This window comes from Vulpes vulpes, chromosome 9 (assembly GCF_048418805.1).
Source record: "Vulpes vulpes isolate BD-2025 chromosome 9, VulVul3, whole genome shotgun sequence".
In the NCBI taxonomy this organism is placed as follows: domain Eukaryota; kingdom Metazoa; phylum Chordata; class Mammalia; order Carnivora; family Canidae; genus Vulpes; species Vulpes vulpes.
The window spans coordinates 87841116-87859218 of NC_132788.1; the positions used below are offsets into that span (position 1 = coordinate 87841116).

Genomic DNA, 18103 nt, shown 5'->3' on the forward strand with positions numbered 1-18103 from the left:
GATCTATGAGGAGTCCTTCTAGAAACCCAGCCCAACCCTAGGAAAGGGCCCTCGGTTGGCACAATCTGGAAATGCAGGTCAGGGCAATGGCCAGGAAGCTCACTGAGCAAAGATGAGAAAGGCCTGGTGCAGGTCACACACTGGCCACCTGTCTACCTGTGTGGCCTAGAGCCAGCCCTTTTACATTCCAGCGCCTTTTCAGATTGAGAAACTGAACCCCCACCCCCACCCCGGGTCCTGGATTAGCTTCCTGCTAGGGATGTGACTTTTAGGGCAAGTCACTTAAGCACTCTGGGCCTCGGTTTTCTTAACTCTGACACGAGGGAAAGGTCAGTTCCAGTTTGTGGGGTGATTATGCACACTAAGTAGTAGGTTAATATGTGTACATCACTTATTCTCAACAGGGGAGAGGGTGGGTTTTGCCTCCCTTAGAGGCATTTGGCAATGTCTGGAAACATTTTTGATTGTCATGACTTGGGGAGGGGTGCATGTGCCACTGGCATCCCGTGGGTAGAGGCCAGGATGTGGCTAAACATCATACGAAGCATAGGATAGCCCCCAGAACAAAGAAGTAGCCAATCCCAAAGGTCAGTAGTGCCAAAGTTATAAATCCCTACGATAAAGCATTTAGGAATATTCCTGGCACATAGTGAGCATTCAGTACATGTGTGTTATCATTGATGGCTTCACCTCTCCCTTTAATCCACTTAAATGTTTTTGAGCACCTACCACGTGGCAGGCATATAAGAAATACAGCAGTGAGCAAGACATCCACAGCCTGTCCTTGTGAAGGCAGCTGAGGCTGCAATCAGACATTAATCACGTGCTGGCACAAATGCATGATGCCAGGTTGTTCCAAAGCAGGGGCACATTGGGGGAGAGGAGGGAGAGAGTGCCGAGGGTGTGTTTGGCAAGAGGATGTGACCAGGAACAGTAAAAGTGAAGGACCTCCTGAAGAAGTGGCATTTATGCCGACATCTAAGGACAAGCAGAAGGCGATTGGGTAAAGGGTGATGGGACACCAGAAAGGAGCTGGGTGTGCAAAAGCTCTGAAGGGGCACCCAGCTACGTGCCTCCTTGTGCACCAGAACCCATATTCACAGACTGGCACTGCCAGTCAGAAATTTTGTGTGCTTCTGCAGCAGTTTGCAACATCACATGGGACTGGATCCTAAGGCAATGCTCTGTAGCAAAGCTAAGGCCTCTGGTATAACCTTGGGTCACACGGGGACTGCTTGAGTACTCTGGAGACATGCTGTATAAGTCTTTGAAAGTGGCTCCAAAGATGCCCCCGGAACCTACTGGTATCATGCATCAGGTATCCACTTTTTCATGCCTCAGCTCCTTGATCTCTGGCCTAGTTCTTCCTCAATGCATTCCCTAGCCCTCACTCCTGGCGGCCAGCCCTGTCTTGGAAGAGTTAAACCCAGCCTCTGCCTGCCAGGACCTTGGGATTTAATAGGGAAACTTCCAGCCAGTTTCTATATTATGAAAATGCGTTTTTCCCTCTTTAATCTTCAAAGTGACCAGCGACAAAAGCAGCACAGGAATTGCCTCTCAGGGCACCTCCACATCTAAGGTGGAAACATTTGTGATAGCCAGATGGGAGTGTGGGTCTGCCTGAGGGGCCCGTTGTTAACCGTTTCTCAATCACCCTGGGAGCCCATCAGCCCCAGTGGCTTTGCAGAGTTCACTTAATCCCCGAGCAGAAGCCAGAGGTGGGAGACAGAGCTGCAGCCATGGGCCTTGTATGAAGTGCAGACCTGTAAGGGCAGACGGGCACTTTTAAATGTAAATTCGAACCAGAGAGCATGTCCCCTTTTAAGTGTTGTGCAAATGTGACTGGCCTTGGCTTTCCTCAGAGATCGCCTCTGCTTTCCTCTAGCTCCTCGTTGGGAGTGGACGTCATCATTTTCCTTTGAACAGCGGTGCATTGAGCCATGGGCTTTGTGAGTAAACTCTGCATGTGCGTGTTTGCAGAGAAGAATTACAATTTTGGAGGCATCTTGTTGTGTGTGCGTTTCTTAAAACCTACATTGTATGAAACTCACAGTAGGTTCTCAGTTAGGATCCACCATTATAGAACACATACTTGGACTTAAGGACCATGTTTTCACTGCCTGCTCCCACCCACACATCCAACGCAAAATCAGTGGTACTATGGACACTCCAGAAATCTTGTTCTATAACATTCTGGCCATTTTCCTGCTGACCAGGCCACCCTACCCAACATAAAGGGATTATAATGATATCCTGAGTAGAAGCCAGAATGGCAGCTGCGATGCCAATGGCCTGGCCCAGATGTCCCAGGAAGGTGCCCTTCTGTTTATGCTGCAGTAAAAATTGCTTTGCGACAAAGCAGCTTTAGATTAGATAGAAATCTCATGGAATAAAGTCAAGTCCCACCAATGCCAACGGATTTCATGTGAAGGTTTTCCCCAACCTTTCAAAGTTACATATCAAAGGATAAGGTCAGGAAGGCAAAGATTCCCTGTGTGGGGATGAAGGAGTGGGAGTAACTCAGCAGCAGACATCCAGGCCATCACTCGGGGAGGCTCTAATTTGGAGCAAGTAAAGCCTTGGAATTATACTTTGCCGGTAAAGGCAGACCCTCCCTCAATAATCTCTTTAGCATTCCACTCCTTCAAAGACAACTCAGACCCCGAAGCCCTCTTGCAGCCAGAAGACATGTGAATATCCCATCAGTTGCATAGAAGCAATAGATTGGAATCCTCCAGATAGTTCACTCAATCTCAGAATGATAAATGATCAATCATTGCATTCCTCCTAAATGAAATTAAGATGTTAAGATATATGGCTTGGGGCTTCTGGATGGGATTTCTGCAGTTGAATTGAAAATGTATTGCTTTGGAACCGCTGGGAAGGGGAGCCATTCTGGATCTATGTTAAAGCAAAACATTTGACAGTGGAGAAGAACGCTTCGGACATATTAATTTTTTTCATATTTAAAAGCAATTAATCATCCCCAATGCCACAACGCTGGAAGGCCACAATGTAAACTCTTGGAGAGGAAGGAGAAGGCATGTACCTCAATACTCTGAAGTGGAGGTTTTTGAAGGAGCCCATAGGTGAGCTCTTGTTGAGAGACAAAAAGCATCAACTAAGAATCCATCTGAAAGGACAGAGAGTCTGGACAAAATCCTAGGAATACATAGAAATCCACAGACTTTTCTGTTAGCACAGTGAAAAAGAAGATGAGGGAGAGGAAGAGGAAGTAGCCATTCCCTTGCAGTAGGTATATGGAACCACCAGAGATGTTAATTCCTTGGAAAGTCTCTCCAGGCCTCCAGCCAGACCAAGTCAGGCACCAATGTGTTCCTGTAAATTGGGATTGGATGTCTCCATGTGCAAGATTGCACCATGGCCCCACCACCTACTAGCTGTGACTGAGTGTGTAACTTTACCTCTCTGCTCCTATTTCCAGAGCCATGGAATGGGCTAATAATAGCAACCTCTCTAGCACATAAGGACTGGGTGCCATAGAACAAGTGTCTTTGCTCAGTGAATTTTGGGAAGTCATTCTCCTCCTTGGTACTTAATGCAATTTTAATTAGTTAATCATATGTCCATTTTAATTATTTTTTGAATGCAATGTCTGACATGCAGAAGTGACTTCCATGAAGTCAGCGTCTATCTTGTTTGGCCACATGTCCCCAGGACTTAGCATGGTTCCTGATAGATGCTTTAAAAATTGTGTGTGTGTGTGTGGGGGGGGGGGATTAGGAAGGAAAGAAGGAAGGAAGGAAGGAAGGAAGGAAGGAAGGAAGGAAGGAAGGAAGGAAGGAAGGAAGGATTCTTGTACTTTTCATAAGCATAACTTGATGACTATATCAAACGCAAACTGAATCTGCCTTTACGTCTCATTTAAGAACCCCTGTCCCTTTCAACTCTGCCGACCAAAATGAGGAAGCTTTTTTCTTATTCCCTTATTTGCAGGTGGGTGTGGATTAGGGCTCAGAGGGCTCAGAGACCCTGAAGATCTCTAAGAGGCGGGCAGTGGCTCAGCTGGTTGCTGGCTTGTGTTTATACATTTCCTTTTTTTCCTCTCCACCTACCAAAGAGGTCTTCCCCACCCCCAGGAAGGCTAGAACCTTTTGTTGCAGGAAACCCTGATTTGTAGCTTAGAAAACACAGAAAAGTTTGAAGCAAGTTGAAATTAAAGCACAGTTAATCAAATGCAAAACTCCATTTGGCCCCTATCTGCCAAAAATAAATAGTTTAAAATATGAATCTCAGATCAGCGACAATGATAACTGTGTTTATGGCAGTGAGGTTGACTGCCTTCAGCGGCCATCGTTGCCAGCATGCACCCAGCATTTAGAAATTAAACAGAAACATATTGAACTTGCTGCATTAGCCGTTGCCACATCGGAACGCTAATGGGTTTAGTGACCACAACCGATCCAGGCCAGAGTGTGTCAACAGCCCAAGACCAGCCTCTGCTCGCTGTTTGAGCTTTGCCCAAGTTGTTACAAGTTTAATTCTTTGCAGCTTACTTTTCCTGCTGTGTTGGCCTCTCCTGCACTACTAAAGAGCCTAGCAGCCAGCCCTGTGTCATAGAGCAAGGCCATGGGGGCCCTAGCAAGAGCTCTGCTGATGCGGACACCTCAGCCTCTTGGAGCTCCAGAAGGTGCACTTGACTATCCTCCCCTGCTCCTTGGCCCTCCAGCCTTCTTTATTCCAGTCACTTCTAAAATCTGTTTTGGAAATGGCCCAGCCTGAAGCAAAATGCAAAGGGCCTCTTGATTTGCCACTCATTTGGAAAAGTGGAGTCTTCCTGCCTCTCTTCCTGCACAAGAAAGCATGCTGCGTAGTGTTCGCACTGTGAAGGGGGGGTTCTTTGCATTACACTCAGGCTTTCAGACCCGTCTGAGAAAGGACGTCTGCTCTCCCTATTTCTGGGGAGCCAAATCAAGCCCTGGGCTGCGGTCCCTCGGCCGTGAAGAGGTTAAATTGCTCAACCGGCTGAATCTGTGTTTTCCTGCCCACACTTGCTCCTGGCCTGAGGCAGTGCCTGCTGTTTGGGGAGGGGGGAAGGGAGGTCTCGCCTGGACCCAGGTGGCCGACAGGCAAACCATGTTATTAAGAAGCAGGGATCACAAAACCTTGATCTTCAAAAGAGACCCCTAATTAGTCGCCAGCCCAAGAGTAAATGGCATTCCGCCTCAGCGAGGCGGGAAGGGAGCCCTCAAATCCTGGGGACTAATTGCCATTATTGGCTCTATGAAGATCCTGTTGTAAACACTTGTCATCTGAGCCACTTCTCAGCGGCAAACTTGAGATATCAAATTGTTCCTTCGTGTTTCAAATTCTGCAAAATGCCTTGCTGGCTCCTCTTTCTAGGAGGAGCATCTCATTCCTGCCCATGACTGCTTTCTTCATGGGCAGGCTGGAGAGATGTTTCCCTGCTAGGCAAGCTCATCCTAAAACTGAATTCTTGTCAGTAAGGGATTTGGAAACATGTTTTACTTTATTCTCAATCGAATTTGAAAATTGCATTTCAAAAGCGAAGTTTTAATTGCAGGTAGAACAATTTCTCATGAAGCTCACTCATGGGGCTTAAGCTTTGAGGCCCCTCAAGTAGATAGACTTTTCCTAAGACTAAGACCCTGGGATAAGCCCTCGTGATGCGGAAGAGTCAGCTATGTGTGTCTTCTTTATCTCTAAGAGGGTCCACTGAATGGTATAGAATCAGGATGTGCTCTGCAGTAGTACTCAGAGCGTGTTTCTTGTCTCTTATATCAGGTACTCTTGTTACTTCTGGAAGTAAGTGTTTTCTCTCTATTCTTAGACTTAATGGTCCTTGGTTCCTTGGGGCACTTGTGAAGGGAAAGGCAAACTTCTCCAGGCCACAGTGCAGGACCCTAGATCTTGTCTAAGTTTACTCTTGATCTGGGAGAAGTTTTCAAGAACCTGAAGCCAAGATACCCTGCATGCCTGCCCTTCCAGGACAGACTGGCTAATACCAAACCCAGATGACAGAAGAGGCCAACCTGAAGAGCGGTTTGGGAGACACGGAGATTTGGCCTCGTGACTCTCCAGACCACTGGGATTTTGTTATCTGGACACGTTCATGGCAATAAATACAGCAGAGGGAGAGAGAGAGAGAGGAAGGAGAAAGCAAGTGAATAATTTGTGAATTTTCTAACAGCGTGGGAAGAGTTTTCTATTCACCTTTAGGACTGGCTTTAGCAAGCATTTAGGGGCTCTGAGATGCTGCATTCTGCATTCTACGCTGACATCCACAGCCAGCTGTGTGGCGGGGCCAAACGTCACATAGTGACAAATAGCCCCTCTCTCCCAAAGCTGAGCTGTTTCTTCGGGGAGCTAGGGAGCCACCGTTACTCAGCAATCCTTCCTTTGTGTGAACAGCTCAGGGTGGGACTGGAAGGTGGACGTTCTAGACGCAAGGCGGAGGATATTTGCTTATAGGATTCCACGGGCCCCGTGATGAAAGCGGCCGGTTTTCCCTCTCCAGGTCACCTAATAACCCCAGACAACCCGGAGGCGCGGAGGTAGCGGCCTCCCCGCGCCGGCTTCCCCGGGATGGCTCGGGCACTGTCCCCTCTCCCTGGGGCGCGGCTGTTCCGTCTAATGAAACAGTCCCTGTCTCCGATGTCCCCCTCTGTGCTCCCAGAGATTCCCAGAGCGTTATTGTAACCTATAAGTTTCACTGATTTGAGATGTTAGAAATCGCATGCCAAACTTTTGGTTATTTTAACTAGTTCAGGAAAGAAAGACTAACATCGGTTTTGACAACAAACAAAACCAGTTTTTGTTCTATCACTTATGTTTAAAAGATTCCAATTTCAAACTAAACACAATGTGTGGTTATTCTGTCAGCGATTTATATAGCCACCAGGGCGCCACAGTTACACACTGCATACATCATTGTATTTTTAAAATGTACTTAATGAACATTTTTTTTTCTTTTCTAGTAACTACTTCATTGCCTTAAATGAATGCATTCCAATAGAATTTGTAACAAATGACCACTTTGTGTTTGCATTAATGCCAAACACGTTTAACAAATTTTTAACAAGGAACCCTGGCAAGATGCCAAACTCCTAGAGGGACACTGAAGGAATGCTATAAATTTCAACTAGATTTTACCTTTTCACTTAGCTCAGCAAGTGACTTAGGTGTCTCGCTATCTCAGGATTGTGGCATTTCTACTTTATGTCAGATAAGTTGTACATTTTCATTATTTTTATTACTTAGGTTGTACCTATTTCCACAGGACTTTTAAATCTGTGCAGCCATGTCTGAAATAGTACGATGGCAGCTTCAAATAGGTGTTTATTTCTGCGAAATTTCTCGTGTCTTGTATAGGTTGGTGGACGCATGAAGGCAAGACATGCCTTACCGAAAATTAATTATATTTAAAACAACGCAGTCAACCAATTAAATACAAAAACAAGGGATTAGACCAGTGGTTCTCATCCTGGGGGAGGAGGTGTTTTGCCCCCCAGAAGGTATTTTGGCAATACTGGGAGCCGTTTTTGATTGTCATGACTGGGAGAGTGGGTGATGCCCACTGGATAGAGGCCAAGGATGCTGCTAAGCATCTCATCACAACGAGCATCCCCACAAGAAAGAGTGACTCAGCCCCAGGTGTCCTTGATATCAAATCAAGAAATCTTGGAGTAAAGTAACAAAGGCCTTTGGCTTATGTCTCAAGCTGAAGAAAGTATTAGCTTAAAGAAACTTGTAAAAAAAAAAAAAAGAAACTTGTAACTAAGAGCACATCTGTACTCAACCGATGTTTTTAAAATTACACAGATTATCTAATGCTGATGTTGAGTGGCAGATTTCTTTTTTTTTTTAAGATTTAATTATTTATTTATTCATGAGAGACACAGAGAGAGAGGCAGAGACATAGGCAGAAGGAGAAGCAGGCTCCCTGCAGGGAGCCAGATGTGGGACTCGATCCCAGGACCCCAGGATCAGGACCTGAGCCAAAGGCAGATGCTCAGCCACTGAGGCACCCAGGTGTCCCAAGTGGCAGATTTCTGACTTTTAGTCCTCCTGCTGACTGCCCTTGAGCAGAGAAGAGAAAAGCTGGCCCATGGTACTAGCCTGGCCTAAAATGTCAACTGAGGCAGTGCTGAGAATCCTAGGGGCCCAAGTATGAGAATGTGTGGGCCTGATGACCACACCAGGTGCCACCTGTGGGAGGCCGCTGCTGGGCAGTGAGAATGGTCTCCAAGGTGGGGTCAGGGGCAGTCAGGGCCCCACGTGTCCACAAGAAGATAGCTTTAGGTGTTTCCTGGACATTTTTATTTTAATAGCTATGTAATTATTATAATGTATGCTAGACAAATACTGGCTCTGTTACAGTATAAAAAATAAATTTTTTTTTTTCCGAGTATAAGTCCTATTTTTTAGAATGATGCAAACAGGCACCTACATAAAAATAAATCTTTCTTAAAAAGGAAAACTTAAGTTTTAAAAAAGATTTTTTTTTTTTAATTTTTATTTATTTATGATAGTCACAGAGAGAGAGAGAGAGGCAGAGACACAGGCAGAGGGAGAAGCAGGCTCCATGCACCGGGAGCCCGATGTGGGATTCGATCCCGGGTCTTCAGGATCGCGCCCTGGGCCAAAGGCAGGCGCCAAACCGCTGCGCCACCCAGGGATCCCCTTAAAAAAGATTTTTAAAGAAAATTATCAATTAAATGTGACAGGTGTTATGAAGATATTACAAAGCCTGGGAAGGTGGAAAACAAAGGATCAAGGTTGAGAAAATTGTGGCATCAGAGTAAAGAGAATGGGCTCTAGAAGTGAAAAGACGTGGGTTTATATCAGACCCCAGGAAGGTGGAAATTTGACGTAAAGCGTTCATTCAGTCCCCGGAAGCCTCAGTTTCCTCACCTATGTCAGGGGCTGTCAACCCGATAGTACTATGGTGCTCTCAAGCTTGTTTGAGATAATTGGAGCAAAATCAGAGAGCACCAGGCCGGATGGGCGTGCGCCAAACATTAGCTATGAATAATCTGACTATAATACTACCTACAGAAATAAATCCGAGGAGACCTAGTAGTATATGCTGCTGTCCATCTGATTTCCTCTATTTAAAACACCGTGGGTGACTTGCACTCAGAGCACAGAAACTGAAATGGAAATCCAAATCCAGAGTGTCTCAGTTGCCCTTGGCAGAAAGCTCTACCATCCCCAACAGCAGTTTGCAATTCCAAGCTGAGTGCTTGCTGGGCCACCCCACCCCCTACCCCCCACCCCCCACTCCCCACTCCCCACCCCCAGCCCTTCGGGCTCTCAAGTGTTACATTTTATTGCCCTGTGGAGCTGTAGGAGGCCACTCGCAAGGTAAAATGTTGCTCTCCACTCATATTTTTGAATTATGGCTTCAAGGTGGTTGCTCCTATCAAGAAAATTAAATGATTTAACATAATTTGTTGCCACTTTGATCACAACAATAATAAATAAATCTTCATGAGAAAAACGGGAAACCCATTCCGCCCTGTTTTAAAAGATGTTAAGTAATAACACAGATGTAGTTATAGAATTTTTTTTTTTTTTTTGAGCAGAAACGACTCTACTGGGTTTTCCTGTGAGCAGAATCACTAAGTGGAGTTTTGCAGCAGAATGCCTGCTGCCCCCCCAGAATGAGCTGCTCTTCTCTTTAGGCAGTTGTTAATTAGCCTATCAAGGGCTTGCTATTATGTGGGCACCATGTGCAATGTCAGAGGCATCCAAAGCCAGCGTGAATGGGTGTCTGTTTTTGTACCTGGGGCCACAGCACACATTTGGAAAGCACATGGAGCGTAATGGACATTAACCCAGATGTCAAAAATAGCCTGCGTTTTACTACTGTTATTAAACAGTTTCCCCTTTAACCCCTCCGTGTTTACCAAAGACCCCTTTCTCCCAGTCAGTTTCTGCAAATCACTACTGAAAGGGCAGGAGAAGAAAGTCATAATCGGGCAGGTGTCTTTATTCCAAAGAAAAACAGTCTGAAGGAATATTTGTGAGACACCACACGTTTATAGCCTGCTCTCCTGGGGGCGCTTGTCCTGGGACAGAATCTTACTGCTGTGCTCAGGCCGCCTGCCCCACCTCCACAGGCACCCCCACCCCCACGCCTGCACACCAACTGCCAGGTTGGTTCCCTTCCCTAGAATGGAGTCAAGATTTTTCACAATGCAAATAGACTTCTATTCCACTATGATACTAGTTACACATTCTTCGGATTAAAAAAACCTTAGAAGTACAGCAAAACAAAGATCCTAAAGAAAATTTTAAAACACCATTCAAAGATAATTAACAATATTCTGGTATATACATTTCCAAGTGTTTGCTGTAAATGAGTGTGTTGCTACAAATAGAAGATCGAGCTATAGATCGATATAGAATTATTATCTGCTTTTTTCACTGGAAAATTGTGGACATCTTTCTGTGTTAAAAAAATACGTCCTAATTGTCACGTCATATAGTGAATAAATCTTAAGCATGCTGGTCACAGATCCCTGTTCATTTCATTTAAGCCACAAATTTTTTAAAATCCTCATTCTCATCTCTTTTTGTGTATCTGTTGTTTATCTTATCCTAAAAATAGAGGCTTCATGAGGGTGCAGATTTCATCTTTTTAATTATCATACCTCTGGCACCAAGCACATTGCCTGAGACAGAAGGGAGCTGTATTGGTTTTCTATCAATGCATAGCAAATTAACACAAACAGTGACTAAGACAGCACTCATTTATCAGCTCACAGTTCCTATAGGTCAGAAGCCAAGTCATGCACTACTGGGTTCTCCTCTTAGGGTCTCATGAGGCCAAAGTCAAGGTGTTGACCAAGCTGGACTTTAACCTGGGGGCTCTGGGGAAGCATCCCCCTCCAAGCTTATTTGAGTTTTTGGCAGGTTCAGTTCCTTGTGGTTGTAAGACTGAGGGCCCTGTTTTCTTGCTGGTTGTCAGCTGGGGGCTGCATTTGGATTGTGCAGGACACTCTCAGGTCCTTGTCCCATGATTCCCCTCCATCTCAGCACCGCAAACCCCAGTCTATTTCAAGTTTCCCTTTCTCTCCCACTACTAGCAAAAGAAAGGTCTGTGCTATTCAGAGCTCCTGTGATTAGATTAGGTCCCTCTTGATTAACTTAAAATCAACTGATTAGTGACGTTCATTGCATCTGTAAGGTAGCATAATTATGGTGTGAGTTGTTCACAGTATTGATCTCAGGGGTCAGAGCAGGAAATCTTGGTGGGAGGTGGGATTCTGCCGATTCTAGATGCCCTCTAACACCTGTGGAATGCATGAGTGGCTCAAGGCACAGAGGATGCTAAGTGAGCAAGACTGGCCTGGCCCCTGCCCTCTGAGATATTATAGCCTAGACCAGTGTTATGCAGATAGAAATATAATGCATGCCACACCAGTAGTTTTCAGTTTTCTAGTAGCCATGTTAAATATAGTAATAAGAAAAAGCTTAAATTCTTTTTAAGGATTTTATTTATTCATGAGAGATACACAGAGAGAGGCAGAGACACAGGCAGAGAGAGAAGCAGGCTGCATGCAGGGAGCCTGATGCGGCACTTGATCCCGGGACTTCAGGATGAAGCCCTGGGCCGAAGCAGGCACTAAACCGCTGAGCCACCCAGGGATCCCAAGAAATAGGTGGAATTAATGGTAGTACTCTATTTATTGGTCCAGTATATCCAAAATATTGTTTTAACATGAAATAAATATTTTAAAAACGAAATGAAATTTATACTAGCCAGTATTACACTGTATGTTAACTGGAATTTCAAGAAAAACTTAAAAATTAAACAAATGCAGAGGAAAAGAAAAATTAAATGAATAAATTCATACTAAATCTAAAATTCAACATCTCAATTTATATTCATTCAAACTCAATATAAAAAAATGAGTCCTTACTAAATCTTTGAAATCTGGTGTGTATTTTACACTTAAAGCACATCTCAATTTGGGCCAACATATTTTGAATGCTGAGTAGCCATATGTGGACGGTGGCTACATTACTGGATAGTTCGAGTCCAGACAAATCTCCTGAAGGGGACAGTGAAGTATTCCCTGTGCTCCGCCCCACACTTAAGGGGGTCAGGCCAGACTCCCAGGGAGGAAGGGATATGTAAACTGAGACCAGAGAGTAAGCAGGCATCAGGCACCGGGAGGGTTGGTGTAAATGCAGGTCAGGCAGAAAGACAGTGTTGTGAGGTGAGGAGAAAAGAAAGCTTGAGTTGCAGGAGCAAGTCCAGCAGGGGAGGAGCCTGACGTGTGGGGCTGGAGAGGCCAGCGTGGCCAGAGCCCTTCCTCCATCCTGAGGGGAATGGCATTGTGAATGCAGGTGTACCCAGGGAACACGAAATGGAGGAGAACATCCTTATGGAAATAGCACTGTTGGGGGCACCTATGAGCACCCTGAGTCACCACTTGAGGACAGAGTGGGCCTGCTGTGACCCTCCAGGTGAGGCAGGACTGGCCAGAGATTATCCCACAGTGGGTGGCTGTCTGGATTGCCTCATTGCTGGAAGCCAGGATTCCTTTTTTCTTTCTTTCTAGCATAGGTTTATTCGCCCCCCAGTAAGGGATCATCTGCATTTCTGACTGCTTGAAATGTCATCTGAGTCTTGCTCCCAAAGCCATGTGGGCCTCCCAGTGAATGGATTGTCTGGTCGAAGGAGTGGCAACTCTTTCTGAGTGTCCTCTTGTCCACGGCATAAGCCTCGCCCCAAAGCAGCGCATGGCCTTTGCGAGGCACTGTGTTGTGCCTAGTGACCTGTTACCCAGCTGGAGATCTTTCTCTCAACTGAATAAATGATTGTTCTTTGCTACTTTATCTTGGAAAAACATCAAGGACATGAGGCATTCACTGTAATTATTTTTCACTCGTTTCCCCATCTGTAAAATATGACCAGTGCATTTTAGTACTACTTTGGGTTTCTCTTTACCTTTTAATCATGTGGCCTTTTAATATATTGGTCAGCCCTTTAAAAGGATGATTAAGAAATGCTTAATGCACAAAAGAATTAGAGCTATGCACAGCTCATGAAGCAGAAAGCGTGCTCTGACTTACAATTTTCATACAAAGTTTGCAGAGATTTTATGTGCCAGAATGAGTAATATGATCTGCTCTAGGAACTCCCTAGCTTTCTGGCTCTGCAAAAGTCATTTTTTTGCCCCGATTCAAGTTTCTTAACCAGAAGGGTTACACCAAACTCCTCAGAGTATGAATTAGCAGAGTTCATCCAAGCCACATATTTCATGTGTACTGTTTAACCATGGCTGGGACTAACTGCCTACCTGTGCGGACACTGGGATCTTTGGTGCGCTCATTAGTCACTGTGGCTTGAGTAATTCTGAGCGTCAACCACCAAATCAAGCAGCTCAGGCTATATATAAAAAGTGGCTCACACATGTGTGAGTGTGTGTGTGTGTGTGTGTGTGTGTGTGTTTGATCTTTCCCCTCCCTGCCATATTCCCCAGATAGCTGCACTATTGCCATGTGCCCGGAAACTCCCGAAGTATTCAAAGGCCATATGTGAATGATAATGAGCATCAGCAGGGAAGAAAGTCATTGTTTGAAGGGTCACGTGGGCTGGTCCTCTCTTCCCACCCATTTTACTGATTCTTCCCAGCTACATTTGTATTCCACATGAAGGCCTCCTACGGGGGCAGTGAGAAAACGTGGGGTGCTTCTGCATATCTGTTCCCCAGGGCATGAAACATGGGGATGAATGGCTGTTACATTTATATTTAGGGTCAAGCACACACACATACGCTGTTGCATGCGGGGATGAAGGCCAACTTTGTTTTGTTCCTCTCTATTTAAGGAGATATCAATGTCCTTTTTAAAAACATGTCCGCACTGTGGCAAAACATACCTTAAAAATGCTCCATTTTAACCAATTTAAGCAAACAACGTAAGCGTAATTTAGTGGTATTTAGTACATACACAAGGTTGTACAACCCCTACTGCCCATTTCTAGAACTTTCTCACTATCCCAAACGATCACTTAAATGTACCCACTAAGCAATAATTCCCTGCTCCTCCCTCTTCTCCAGCCCCTGGCAAACCTCTAATCTATTTTCTGCATATATGAATTTGTCTGAGATATTTCATGTAAGTGGAATCATTCAGTATTTGTCCTTTTGTGTCTGGCCTCTTTCACTTATTTCACTGCCATGATGTCTTCAAATGTCATTCATATTGTGGCATGAATCAGAACTTCATTTCTTTGTAGAGCTGAGTAATATTCCACTGCATGTATGTATGTATGTTTATCCATTCATTTGCTGAGAGACACTTGGCAGTTGTTTCCACCTGTTGGTTTTTGTGAACAACACTGCAGTGAACATTTGTGTACCAGTATCTTTGTCCCTGTTTTCCATTCTTCTGAGTCCATACCTAGCAGTGGACTTGCTAGGTCCAGTATTCTTTTAAAACCATTGGTCTCAGCTGATTTGTAAGCAAATGTTAAGTTTTCTGGTGTCCTGACCATCTTTAACTCTCCAGTCTCTATAAAGTCAAATTAAAAACAGTTTAAGAACCACTCTCATTATAGAAAAGTGTGGGGAGAAAAAAATGAACATATAATCTGATCACATAGAAGTAATCACTGGAAGGAACATTTTGGTATATTTCCGTTCACTTTCTTGTTGCCTATCAAGAGATATCTATACCTGTATGTGACATATTTTGAAAGAGGCCTCTTCTCAGATGTGTTTACAGGACGTAATTTAACTTAATGTTCACTCTGTCCTTCCTCTATGCTTCCTCCCCGTTGATGCCCTCCTCATCCCAACCAACCCCAACCAAAGCGCGGAGTGGAGGGTCAGCGCAGGGGTCAGGGTATGGAAATGCCCGCCAGGATTCTCTCCTCTATCAATGGCAGTTGCTTTCTCTGCTAAATTATGTGCTTTCTTGTTGCAGCTATCAGAAGAGCTAACTAAAGGGGAAATGCAGCTCTGCAGCAATATTCTGATAATCTATTGCAGCGTGGCTTACGTCACTGGCCATCACCACCTGGAACGCGCATCAGAACTGGAAGAGGAGCTTTCATTTTCATTATGGTGCACAGTTCTGTTCGACTTGATATTTCCTTTATCATCTCATGTCATTTCTCATGGATTCAGATGTGTTGGACAGGAAGAATGAGAGGAAGAGGAGGAGGAAGATGACAGATCCTCCATTTTTTGTCAGGATTTGGGTGTTTAAAATGTGATCATCTCTTCTGAGTGTCATTATTTGATAACTTTTATTTATGTTACTTAAACATCATTGGATAAATTCGAACTCCATGGGATTTTACCTGTGGCTTCAGCTTCTGTTGGACAACTAGCTTCATCTCCAGTTTTTCTGCTGGTTCAGTCTAAGTGGTTATTCCTAATGCACTAGATTATCAAAAAAGTGTAAATTCTGTGAGTGAGTGGTGTTGGCGGTGTTTGTATACCAAGATGCATGGAGTGTTTGATGAAGAAACCAAAACACCAAAAATGGCGAGCCTTTACCCTCCTCTATTTCTTTAATCCGCTGTTTGAAGAACCATATTTTGATGGTGTAACCAGTAGTTACCTCTGGGCCAGGTTGGAAATGAAATCAATTTTTTAAACCACTAATACTTGCCAAGAAATCGCCTTATGAGAACATGGTGTGTGTCTCTGACAAAGCATGGCACATCTAAATCGATCATTCATGATTCTATCTACCCTGTTTTTGTACCGGAGAGTGGCAAAAGCCTGAGGCACCTGCATATTTCTATTCCATCTGTTCCACTCATCCCCATGGCTGAGATGTGCCCGAGCCTCAGACTCTTACCAGTCCCATACTCACAGGTCTCCATGAAGAAGCTGGGACTCATTCACATTTCAAGATCCAAATGCTGTGCAAACAGTGTAAGCTTAGATCTTCTGTAAATGAAGGGTCATTTCTCATTTTTTTAAAAAATGTCTCCAACACGGATTCCAAAGCATTTCAGCATCACACATGAAAACATTGATGAATGAGGAATAATCACAAAAGCTGTGTATCTGTATATAGCTCTACACAACATGTGTGTGGGTACAGAGTCATTATTTAAAGCACATGCCAGGGAAAGAGACCAAATTTGGAGGTCTTTTACATATAGAGACATGGTACTAAGGAGAATTTAACTCCTACTGCTTTCTCTGAAGATTCAAAAATAATTAAAGTTGTTCTAACTTCATAAAACTCATGACCAGTCTGGCAAACATGTGCAACTCTCGCATTGATCCACTTTCTCGTCAATGGAAGAAACCCTTCCACAGGTATGCAAGTGGGGGATGAAAATCTGCATTCTTAAAAGGATAAACCGTGAAGTTAAGCATGAGTGGCCTTAATAAATACAGTTGTCTTTCTTTGCTGCTGTGGAAAGGATTCTACACAGATGTTCCTGAAGTCTTGCATTGAATTTAGTTGTTATTATTACTTTTCAAAACGTTGGTGCAATTAACTCTGGACCTCTCCCGTGAGCCATAGAGATATTTAAGAGACAGACACCTTATTTGTCGGGGAAGATGAAACTGTGTCTGAGTTGCACTGTTCATCCTTGGTGCGTTAGGAGTAATATAATCAAGCAGGTTTCTTGCTTCTGGCTTTGTTCTTGTCGTCAGTAAGTATAGCGAACTATGTAAAGCTTTCGTGTTGCATAAACAATCCAAATACATCCATGTTTAAACAGTTTGTCCTTTAGCAAAGGGATTTAGAATGTCGGTTGGAGAAAAGAGCAGAGTTCTTTGCAAGCGTATATAGCACATTCTGACATAATGTCGCACTGAAAACCCAGGCCACGCAAACGTGTCCCCATGAACAATTTGAGTGTCCTCAAATAGGCAGTCCTCACTGCCTCCTACGGCCAGATCCTGACCTGAACTCTGCAACTGAATACTTGAAGTAGGAGTAGGAATTCCACTAGGGAAAATAGGGTCCTCAAAACAGAAAAAGCAACCAACCATGTATAGTTAGCTATTTCTAAGTATGTGCCAATTTTGTCACAGCTATCGTTTGGGGGAGCATATTTTGCCCCACTCTCGTTGGTTTAAAGTATTATCGATCTTACCGTTATGGGGGCATACTATTTAGTCCCTTAAAAATTAAATTCTGTCTAACATAGCATCTTTTCCCATTTCATGTAATATTCTCTGATGTTTGGGGGTTACCAAAAAAAATTCCCTTTTTACAAAAATAGTCTCTGGGTTTACAACAAACACTGTGATGTTGGGGAGATATTTCCTTCGTGCAAACGTCAGCAGGTGCCCCTCTAATCATAACGAAGTTGAAAAAAAAAGTTGAGGCTAACATTTAGGAGAAGTTGGTCTTCTTGCTTTGTGCACAAGCAGGCTTGTATTTTATACCCCATTTGATTTTGATGTACAGTCTCGATTTTGTATTTAATGATTTTTGTGTATCCAGTATGCACGTTAACAGCGTGTCAACTTTCATTTGAAAGTGGGTTTCAATTTACTTTTTAAACAGTGTTTATGATGAGACCTCAAATGTGTTGACATAAGCTCTATCTGAGATGTTTTTGTGTAGAGTGGCGTTTGAATGCTGCCAGGGGTCAGTGTATCTAATTCCCAGAGACCCTTGTTTGATAGTGCTTCTTGTAATTTCTCTTCAAGTGAGTGGCATGTGGGTTGTGAATATTGACCATGTGATTATGGACTTCGATATGAAAACAATAAATAAAACTAAGGAACCCTCAGAAACTACCAGTGGGCATGTATTAGCCAGTCATTGTAACCTCGTGTCTAGTAGAAGTACAACATACAAGGTATGTACAGTTCATAAATTTGTTATCATGTGTATGAGAAGTACTTCGTGCTGATCGCCTTATTTATATTCATCAAATAAACTTTGTTTCTTTCTGAAGTGAGTTCATTCCATCTCTAATAAATGCTCCAACTGTGGTGGTTTCTAATCTTTTCTGGGTCCTGGGTCTTCATTCGAGGAACCTAAGGTCTTGAAGAAAAACAAATGGCAGAGGGAAGACGTACTCTGGCTTTCCTGGAAAGGCCAAGGCATGTCCCTTTACACGTAGCTGGAGTCAGAGGTTCATATGAAGAAATGAAGTCATTGGAGGGATCTA

General features: G+C 44.0%; 1 protein-coding gene across 36 annotated transcripts in view; it reads left to right on the forward strand.

Moving 5' to 3' along the window:
- Positions 1-17886, forward strand: part of ERC2 (ELKS/RAB6-interacting/CAST family member 2) — a 906155-nt gene extending 888269 nt beyond the window's left edge. For all 36 annotated transcript variants that reach the window (XR_011994371.1, XR_011994367.1, XR_011994370.1 and 33 more), the window contains one exon: positions 14929-17886. Coding sequence is in view for 12 of the 36 variants with exons in the window: in XM_072720726.1 (XP_072576827.1) it covers positions 14929-15153 (225 nt within the window). In the remaining 24 variants the exon portion in view is untranslated. The remainder of the gene's footprint in view (positions 1-14928) is intronic.
- Positions 17887-18103: the final 217 nt, after the last annotated feature.